The 9,803-nt window shown below is 34.2% G+C and overlaps 1 protein-coding gene across 2 annotated transcripts; it reads right to left on the reverse strand.

The window, feature by feature from the left end:
- Positions 1–682: 682 nt before the first annotated feature.
- On the reverse strand, positions 683–9,136 carry LOC124248514 (natural killer cells antigen CD94-like). Of its 2 annotated transcripts, XM_046678631.1 has the most exons (7): positions 9,038–9,136; positions 6,696–6,810; positions 5,310–5,402; positions 5,105–5,167; positions 3,407–3,558; positions 2,069–2,172; positions 683–1,258 (listed from the first exon to the last, which is right to left on the reverse strand). In XM_046678631.1, exons 2-7 carry the CDS (start codon positions 6,700–6,702, stop codon positions 1,138–1,140), a joined length of 540 nt encoding a protein of 179 aa, XP_046534587.1. In that variant the 5' UTR covers positions 6,703–6,810; positions 9,038–9,136; the 3' UTR covers positions 683–1,137. The 2 variants fall into 2 exon arrangements, with proteins under 2 accessions (XP_046534587.1, XP_046534578.1); XM_046678622.1 differs by lacking the exon at positions 9,038–9,136 and having other exon boundaries at positions 6,696–6,873.
- Between the last annotated feature and the right edge of the window lie 667 nt (positions 9,137–9,803).

The raw sequence follows: 9,803 nt of genomic DNA on the forward strand, positions 1-9,803 counted from the left end.
TTTATATTTTGAGAAATAAAAAAATAAGTTCTTTCCTCTTCTTGGCTCTTTGTATATTAAAAATCAACTTTGGATTCCTAATTAAAATAATTTAATTGAAATATAAAGCTAGAAAGCAAACAGAGATGTCATACAAATTTCTGATGATCAATATGTAACAGCCAAAAAAGGGAAGTGGCTTGTGATATCTGTGAGGTTGAGAAAATCCCATCCAGGTTACAGGCATCAGACCTCATTGTCTTCCCACTCCTTCTTTGACACACTCAAAAACCTCTCAGTAAAATGGGTTGCTCCCTTCACCACCATCCCCCGCCAAAAGGAATTGTTTAGTATTTGAGAAATAACTTTTAGGAAAAAGATTTTTGGACTGATTACAGATTAAGATCTTCAATGAACCTGAAATCAACTTTTTAAACGGATGGATAAGCATAAAGCAAGAAAGATCTGTGGAGTGAAGAAATAAGAATCGTAAATTTATGTGATCTGGGCTTGGATTTTTTACCCTTACAAAATCTGAAAGCAATCGCTCAGGAGCCATATAGTTGGCCAAAGACTTCCAATTGTTCTACAGAACTCAGTAGCATTGAGAGAAGGCACACAAATGCATTCCTTTCTGAAGCCAGGTAAGGAAACTGTCATATGGCACTTTAAGCTCTAAATCAAATATATAGATACATAGATATCCAGAAAGAACTAACAAAGAGCATTAAAATTATTTTTATTTCCAGAAAAGCGAGATGAGTTGGTACTTCCCAATTCAGTATGCCCTTCAAAAGGCTAAAATGATGTTGATACACATTATTTTGTGTAAATTAATTTTTCCTTAAATTTATGCAGAAAGAATTTACAAGAATATATGCATAAATCTTTATTCAATTTCACACTAAACATATGCATTAAATCAAAATATTCATGAAATTCTTTATCTTAACACTTTATAATTTCAAGCGTAGGTGCACAAATCTCATCAATTTTAAAACACACAGTTTCAAATAAATAAAAAATGTATGATACAACATAGTTTGAAACATTTTACAGATGCCAGCAATAGGTAATTACTACTCATGTAAGAGGGAACAGTACCATTCTAAGGAATTCTAGATTTTCATTGACCACCCCTTTTGTTCCAAGAAATACCTAAGTAAGCTGTTGCTTACAGATGTAACGATTTTCCCCTTGGCAGTCTTCATCCAAAATACTGTTGCTTGGGCTATATGCTATGCAGTTCTTTGGATTTGCAGTTTGAGGGAATGGAAATCTGTAATGAAGAAGAAAACGTTAATGTAGGGGAAAAAGAAATGAGAGTGCTCAGGGATAATATTTTTGTCAAATGATCAAACTTTTAAAAAGTATTTGAATGAGATATTACCATATTGAGTCATTATCTTGTTTTTATTCAATAGCCATAGTTTTCACAATTTCAGAGTACACTGTGACAAAAACTCAGTTATTCCTTCAACAATCAATATCATTGAGCCCAGGGATTTTGTTTGTTTGTTTTTGCCTTTATTATTAATGGTTCTGATATATTATGTAGTTTACTTTGGTTTTGTTTAAAGATCTATTGTCTAATCTAGTCTAGGAAACAAATCAGAGCACAACATTTGTCATTGTATGATGCTGCAAATGTCATTTATCAACGAAAATGAGATTCAAAAGTTACAAATATACAGAAAATAAGCCCAGAGAATCCGAAACAAGGGAGGATACTGAGAATATTTGGCTCCACCAGAATAAAGAAAACAATGGATATACTGTTTTGGCTGGACAGCTTCTGTGTATGTGAGCATACACATCCACATACACATCCAAGTGCTTGTACCAAGGCAGAGAAAAAACCATGTCAAAAGCTCTTCTATAGTCACAAGTACAATAACTTCATGTCACTTGAGCATAAGCTTGGATGTTCTAGACATGGCTAAAATTGGTATTCTGTTGTATCTATTCTCTTTTCAGTATTCTCACAGCACTAGACACTTTATGTGTTTTCCTCAATGTTACATTCTGTGGTCAGATCTAAGGATAAATTCATAAAGAACGGAAAAGGCCTTGACTACCAGACACTTACAGATTTGGGGAGACAGCAGAGCCATTCTCCCATAACCAGGTGTGATGTTCTTCACTGTACGAGAGTCCAATCCAGTAAAAATTTTTACTGTACTTCATAAAGTGCTGCTTAGAAACAGAAACAAATATATTAACCTAATTTGATTCTACTCTGGGAATGACGTACTTTGAAGAAAGTCAGTGTCCAGTATTAGATTAAGCCTTTTTTTTGAAAGATTAGCCCTGAGCTAACATCTGCCGCCAATCCTCCTCTTTTTGCTGAGGAAGACTGGCCCTGAGCTAACATCCATGCCCATCTTCCTCTACTTTATATGTGGGACGCCTGCCACAGCATGGCTTGACAAGCAGTGCATAAGTTCACATCTGGGATCCAAACCAGCAAACCCCAGGCCGCTGGAGCGGAACATGTGAACTTAACCACTGTTCCAATGGACTGGCCCAGATTAAGCTTTTTTTTTTCTACTTTTTCTCCCCAAATCCCTCCAGTACATGGTTATATATATATATTTTTTTAGTTGTGAGTCCTTCTAGTTGTGGCAAGAGATTAAGCTTTTTAATTATACAAATGGAAATCATTTTTAATTTCTAATTTAGTAGGTATAGTCACCATCCTCACATTTCTCATTTATCAGGCCCATTCATCGATGGAGAAAAAAATATTACAAACTCTCACTTCTTGAGGGAATGAAAAAATATTATAAAGGGAGCTAGAGTTTTCATGAAACCGTTTTCATAGGGGATCAGGAATCAGATTTGAACCAAAATGGTATCTTGAGGGATAAATCTCACAGATAGAGCCTACTCAGACTATCTTCAGCACAGGTTCTGCATGCAGTAGGAGAAATTTTTCACTTCTTAAGATTTGGGTAATTTTTATGATCACACTCTTCATATTCATTCATTCCACATTATATTCAAGAATGATAAAGAAGTCTATATAATTGCCAAAGAAATTATAAATTCAATTAAAGAACTAAAAATTACAAAGGTGTTTGGTTGGTTCTTTGAATAAAAATAATGACCTATTATTTCTCCTTTGAATTCTTCTGAAAAGTTTCTTGTACTTTATCTGGCATCTATCTTGATTTTTATTCCAATAGTAATGTAAATCTTTGAGAAATTTTATGTAGGTTTTATAATGATTTTTTCAAGTATAGGAAATTAGTAAGTTATCAGCTCAAATATAACTATCCATTTACTATCTGATTAAAGACTTGAATCAAAGTATTCCACTAACATAACAATATAATATAATATAACATAACATAATACAATATAATATAAACAATATATTTTCCCATGGCAAAGAAAATGTAGGAAACTAGAATTAAATACATGCCAGCTCATCTTCATTTTGTATCTGAAGTAGACTGGAGTTTTTAGAAATACAGAAATCCTTACTGTCTGCCCAAGTTTTTAATTCATTAGAAATGAAGTAACAGTTGCATTGATACCCAATCCACCTTTCTTGGCAAGAACAGCAGTCAGAGCCTAAGAGATAAAATAAAAAGTGATTGACAACACTGGAGATTCCGGTTTTTCAGTGCTATTTACTCGTTCAAAAATCATTTGTTATTCGTTCATTTTTTCTACAAATATTCTTTGAGATTCTACTACATAGACCACAGTTCAGGGGATATTAACGTGAATGAGTCAGATATGACCATTTTTCTTCATGGAAATTATATTCTAGAGATAGAGTCAGAATCAAATAATTTCTAATCATTTATTGATTCTATTTAGTAATAGTTTGGGTAATTGTACACAAGATATTCAGTATGTTAAAACATCATGTAGCACAGTATAGCTAGGGGGTGGTTAGGAGAAACTTTTTTGAGGAAATGACCCAAAGTTGAGCTCTGCTGTGTAAACAGGAGTAAACTAAATGAAAGAGATACTTAAAGGAAGAAAACATTTTAGAATATTTTCTGAGTCAGAAATGAATGATACATTGGGAGAATTACGATATATGTTTTGGATATTTTATTTTTGAAGTGAAGATAAAACAATTATCTTAGAGTCCAATCATACAGTTTACCAGTGATAGTGTCTTGAACATTTATTATCCTCAGTGATAAAATTCATGACAATTTTTAGGCATTCAGATCTTTACAAAATGAATGGTGCTGAAGTTGTAGAGTGAATGGTGGTTACCAGTGGCTGGAGGCAGAGGAAATGGGGAGATGTTAGTCAGAGGATACAAACTTCCAGTTAGAAGATGAATAAGTTCTGAGGATCTAATGTACAGCATTGTGTTTATAGTTAACAATACTGTACTGTATACTTATAAGTTTCTAAAAGAGTAGATCTTAATTGCTTTTACCGCAAAAAGAAATTGCAATTATGTGATGTGATGTGTTAGCTAATGCTATGGTGATAATGATATCATATTATGGTGATAAACATATATAAACATATAATATATGTGTATCAAATCAACATGTTGTACACCTTAAACTTACACAATGTTCTGTGTCAGTTATATTTCAATAAAGCTAGAAAAAATGCTAAGGGGAAAAAGATATAAATGAAGTGCTATATGATCACAGAAGATGGTGAAACAACTTGGACAGCATTTGTAAAAACATACTTTAAAAAAATTGGACTTCGAGCTGGCTTTCACTGGATAAACAGGGTTTAGATTTACTGAAATCTGTGCGCTATATTCTGAGTCATGGAAGGAGCAGAAGCAAAGATAAAGAGAGAAAAGTAAGAGTTATGAGCAAACCCAGGCAGGTAATTAGGATCATCTGTAATATTTACTGTAATTTATTTTTGATTTATTACTTAAACATGAGCACTCATATAGGAAAAAATGTCATTTCAGTCTAATACTTTATTACTCAAATATATAAATCATGTATTTAATGTAATTTAATAATTTTTATATTAGAGAAAAATCAAATGAGACTATCTTACAATTGGTAGGTAAACTTGTGTTACTAAGTATAATACTCCATCATATTTCTGTGTGAGAAAAACAAGAAACTATTTCATCTTCTACCAAGACTAAGGTTTTCAAAAGTATGGAACTTACCTTGCTGGCGTTCTGTGTTGAGTCTGGGAGAGATTGTTGGCTCAATACTTGGTTTAGTAAATACTATAAGAAATGATTAGCAATTTACTTAATTAGATACAGGTTTATGAAATAAAATATTATACACTAGTAAAATGAAAACTTTATTATTAAGTGGTTTCATCACAGTTTTGATCTTTATATAGACTTGTCTAGAAAAACTCACAATTTTTCAACAAAATTCCCAAAGTAGCCAGCAACGAAATGCACATTATTCCTAAGATCCAAGAAATCAATCTCCATGGAGTGGTCTGAAAAGCTGTGGAGAAAGAGAGCAAGAGTATTGATTTAAAGAACAAACACAGGAGCTAAAGTTCTTAAAAGCAGAAACTGGTGAGAGAACCCAAAAAGTTCATTGGTTTGATAACCCAATCCTCTTGCCAATAAAACACTGGAAAATGAAGACATTCCATTCTGAACCCAATACCAAAATTTTCATGTGATGCATTTTATTCTTCATAATAATAATAATAATGAGATTATCCATACCTTTATTTCTTTACCCACTCTGTCTCAGTAAAGTGGATTTACCATTTATTTTTTAATCTGGCAAAGAAACTTAGACATCTGGAGTAAGAAGAAATCAACAGGCACCAAGTACTGTTTTATGGGCTTACATAACAGACATTTACTTTTATTTTCTCAGCAAAAATCATAAGATAGATAATATGATTCCCACTAAGCAGATGAGAAAACTTAGGATTCATTAGTAAAGTTATTTTTTCAAGATATCAAAGCTAATAAGTATCCAAGTCAGAAATCAAATGAAGTTTGTCTAGGCCCAGAGCCTTTCATTTAACATATTCTATCATTGTCACAATAACACTACTTGGCTGCGTGCCCTTTGCTAATCTCAGTGCATTCGTTGCTCTGGGAAATGTCAGGCTGCTCATAGCTTCCTAGAGGCTTTATAGAGAAGACAAGACATAGGAGCACTCGGGACCTGGTACGATGAGAGGCACCCTAACCACCGGGTAAGACCTTGAGGAGCTGGTTCATTTCACAGTACACTGAATTACGATACTTGAGCAACGATTTTTCACAAGAACATTACATTTTCTCATACCCCAAATTACTTGCTTATAGGCATTTCCCCTAAAACAATTTAACATTGGGAGATTCTGCATTAATATTAGAATACTCCCCAAAATTATTGTCAGTAACAATAGTACAGTGTGTCAAACTGTTAATCTGTGTGGCTTTTAGATGTCACAAGAAAAATTTTTTAAAAATACTTTTAAGAATTGCGTCATTATTATTTGGCCTTCTGCTAGAATTGTGTTACTCATAATTTAACCTGATAAATTTGGTTCTCATTCAGAATTTAGAGGTATTCCTGTCAGAAGCCACCTTTAAAGCTGCTGTAAAAGCTTGGCAAAATCATTTCTAATTTACAAAATGAGGTTGCAGAGAAGTAGAAAGTACTGATACATGGGAAGCCTAAAAACGTCCCCTTTTTTCTTAAAGCAGTGACCAGAAATTAGCCATATCTATAGAATACTTTTTCTGGTTATTTTAATTTTTAAAATTTTATGACTGGGACCTTACATACCTGCCATGAAAAATGATGTCCCAGTATCGATGCAGGTAAGACACGATGTGTGATTTGTTCAAGAACGGTGATGGTTCATGGAGTTGAGCTGGAGGCTAAGGAATCTGAAAGTTGTCTATGAAGAAATTTAAAAGAAAAAGAAAAATTGTATATTTAAGTGGTATTCTTGAATCATCTATCGGTGAGACACAGATGTAGAGTGTAAACAAGAAGCAGTAAAATCACTAGCTTCTAAAATGTTCCAGGAGCCACAATACAGGAAATTCTCACTGTGCTTACGTAATGAGAACCCTTTGATTACCATAAAAGAAGGTGAGAGGGTGTTTTTTTAATGTTTGAACCTTAAAATTATCTTTAAAATTTGGAAAACAGGGAAAAAGATGGGCAAACTAAAGGTAAATTTACTTGGTATAATAAAATTCCACACAGAATTTCCTCTTTTAATAATGAAAAACGTTTATAATTTACCTTGTGTTAAACACAGATTAAAGCACTTGGGGTATATTAGCTATTTCTGAAAATTTCTGAATTTAGCTTTTTCTCTGAAAATGGCTTAGTATTGAAGATACATAGATATACTTATTTTGCCAATAAGAAGAGTAAGGTAGAGCTAAGTACTTGACCAAGGTCACTAAGTTTGAAACCTAGGCAATATTTCTCCAGAGCACCCAGGCAATATATTTCAAATCAAGCCTATCTCTCTGTGTCTATATGTTTTGTTGATTTCATTTATTTTCTTTGGCACAGAATGGTTAGTATTTCCTTCTCTCATTCTGTGCTGCTGATCCCTGCCTCATTAACCCAGCTGTGGAAGGCAAGGATCAAACAGGTAAAACCAGAGTGACTTCTCATTACAGTTCCATGTATCCATACAGACACACACACACACACACACACACACACACACACGCACAGGCACATCTGTGCTCTACAACTGCCTCAGCTGGGCTAAGCCCTCACTTTAGTGCCTCATTCACATTAGCTTTAAAAGCTTCTTTCAACACTTGACTCTTTAATATTCTGTTCCCTTCAAGTCCTTTGAACATGACTGTTGCTGCTCTATTATCCTTATTTTTGCGAATATATTATTACAATTTTTACCGTAATATACTGATAGTTCAACTTACTGATAGTTCAGTTTACACATTTTTGTCCTCAGAAGAGTAACCTTATTAGAGGGAATTTCAAATGTGGGACTGATAGGCAGAATGAGAATCTTGAGAGTACAGACTTGATCTACAATTAAGTATCTGGAAATACAATCTACCACTCATCCCCATACATAAGCAGACTCCCAAATAAGGTTTCTGTTGTTTATCGTATTTATTTCTAAGCGTAATACTACCTAGATGAATTTTTTGTGAAAGACTGGCTTTTCAACCAAAAAAAAAGAAGAAAAAGAAAAGCAAAAATTGTGATTTGATTTCTTAGTTTCCATGAAGTTAAAAGTTTTACATCTTTTTATTTTGCATTGTGTGCACATATTTGCTTTCCTTGAACCACCAATATTGCTAAAATTTAAACTCTTACCGGAAAATGCAAACATGAAAATTCCTCCATCCAGATTTTATGCAAATCCAAGTTGAGAGAGGTGATTTAAATGATCTTTTGCCTACTTGAAGTTTATTCTTTTTCATTTTTAGTGTTGGACAAAGTTGAACTAGCAAAAACTGCCTAATTTTGCTCATTTTTGCCACATGTAAAACTGCCTTAACTAAATAGGAGTGTAGGATTTTGCTTTCAGCTTTAGCTTTGAGATAAATACAAATCTGTGACAATATACAGCAGGAATTATTACTACACTTCCAGCACTAATGGATCTCCTTCATTTGGCAGTTCTAAGTTTTCAGAACCATGCTTGGTGAGATTTACATCCATTGTTGTCTGTTTGTTTTTCATCTTAGTTCACTGACTCACAAGCAAAAACCCATCAAAGATGTGCTCAATCCAAGTACTATAGGCTCAAGTCACAAACAAGATAATACACACACACACACACACACACACACAAGATATGTATATGTATATATGTATGTGTGTGTGTGTGTGTATATATGTATATAACGACTGTCTTTAATTCTTGCTGGAGTAAATTAAATCGACCCTGGCTGGTAATTTGATTCCTTTTTGTACAAAGCAGTTGAATTGTTTTAATGCCAGGGTCTCTAACACTTATCTTCACTTGAATCGGAAGTTATCATTTCCTCACCCATACCCCTCAAAATATAACTCTGACCAACCAGGATCTTCAACTCTGTATCTGCAGACTTTTTCCTCCTAGAAGCACTGAAAACCTTGCTGTTCTTACAGGTGGCAGTCCAGAAGTGCTGAGGAATTCTTACCTGCATAGGCTTCAACCAACAAATCTCAAGATTTAGTGTAGTCCGGCAACCTCAGCCCTAAGGTGAAACAATTCTGAACGCTGCATTGCCCCATTTCCCAAAATCACTCACTGTGTTAAGCTGCAGTCTCCTCCTCCTGGCTAGATTAAGAAGATGACCTTTATTGCGTTCTGGCTTCCCTTTCCTGTATTAACATTCTCTTACCTACCTTCAGTCCATGCACATCCCAAATAAACTCTGCGCTCAAAACCTTTTTCAGAGTCCGCTGCAGAGAAAACCCAGACTGAAATTCCGCTGAAATCTTCAGCTGCACTTATATAGGCTTGTTTTTGAAAAGTTAATTATCCTTGTAGAAGATTGCACCTCTTTTTGCAGGATCTCCTCTCCCCTAGTGTCCACTGCAGGCAACCACATTTTCTTCTCCTGTGTAATTTATTACTGCCCTTGTTCAAAACAAGTGATGACTCCAATAACTGAAAAATGATTCTAACCTAAACAAAGAGCCTGAGAAAAGAAACCAGTGTCCACTTAAGATATAAACAGGAAGGTCTTCTCCCTGCCTGGCAATTTATAGCTAAAATATTGCAGGATATAATAATAGCACACATTCCAATAGCCCCAAATGAGAAACCTATTTTGATCTCGCTGCTTGGAAAATGTGTACATTCTCTGAATGGAAAGAAAATTGCTAGCAACAGACTGAAAATTATTCTCCTTTTAAGGGGGATGGAGGACTCCCTGAGAAAGAAAAAAAGAAGGATTCTGA

This window comes from Equus quagga, chromosome 1, assembly GCF_021613505.1.
Source record: "Equus quagga isolate Etosha38 chromosome 1, UCLA_HA_Equagga_1.0, whole genome shotgun sequence".
Lineage (NCBI taxonomy): Eukaryota > Metazoa > Chordata > Mammalia > Perissodactyla > Equidae > Equus > Equus quagga.

Excerpts from the sequence above, each read along its gene's own strand:
- LOC124248514 (XM_046678631.1), bottom strand. Across the intron at positions 3,559-5,104 it reads CAACACAGAACGCCAGCAAG|GCTCTGACTGCTGTTCTTGC; the intron begins GTAAGTTCCATA and ends TTTATCTCTTAG. Across the intron at positions 2,173-3,406 it reads TACAAAATGAAGATGAGCTG|CACTTTATGAAGTACAGTAA; the intron begins GCATGTATTTAA and ends GTTTCTAAGCAG.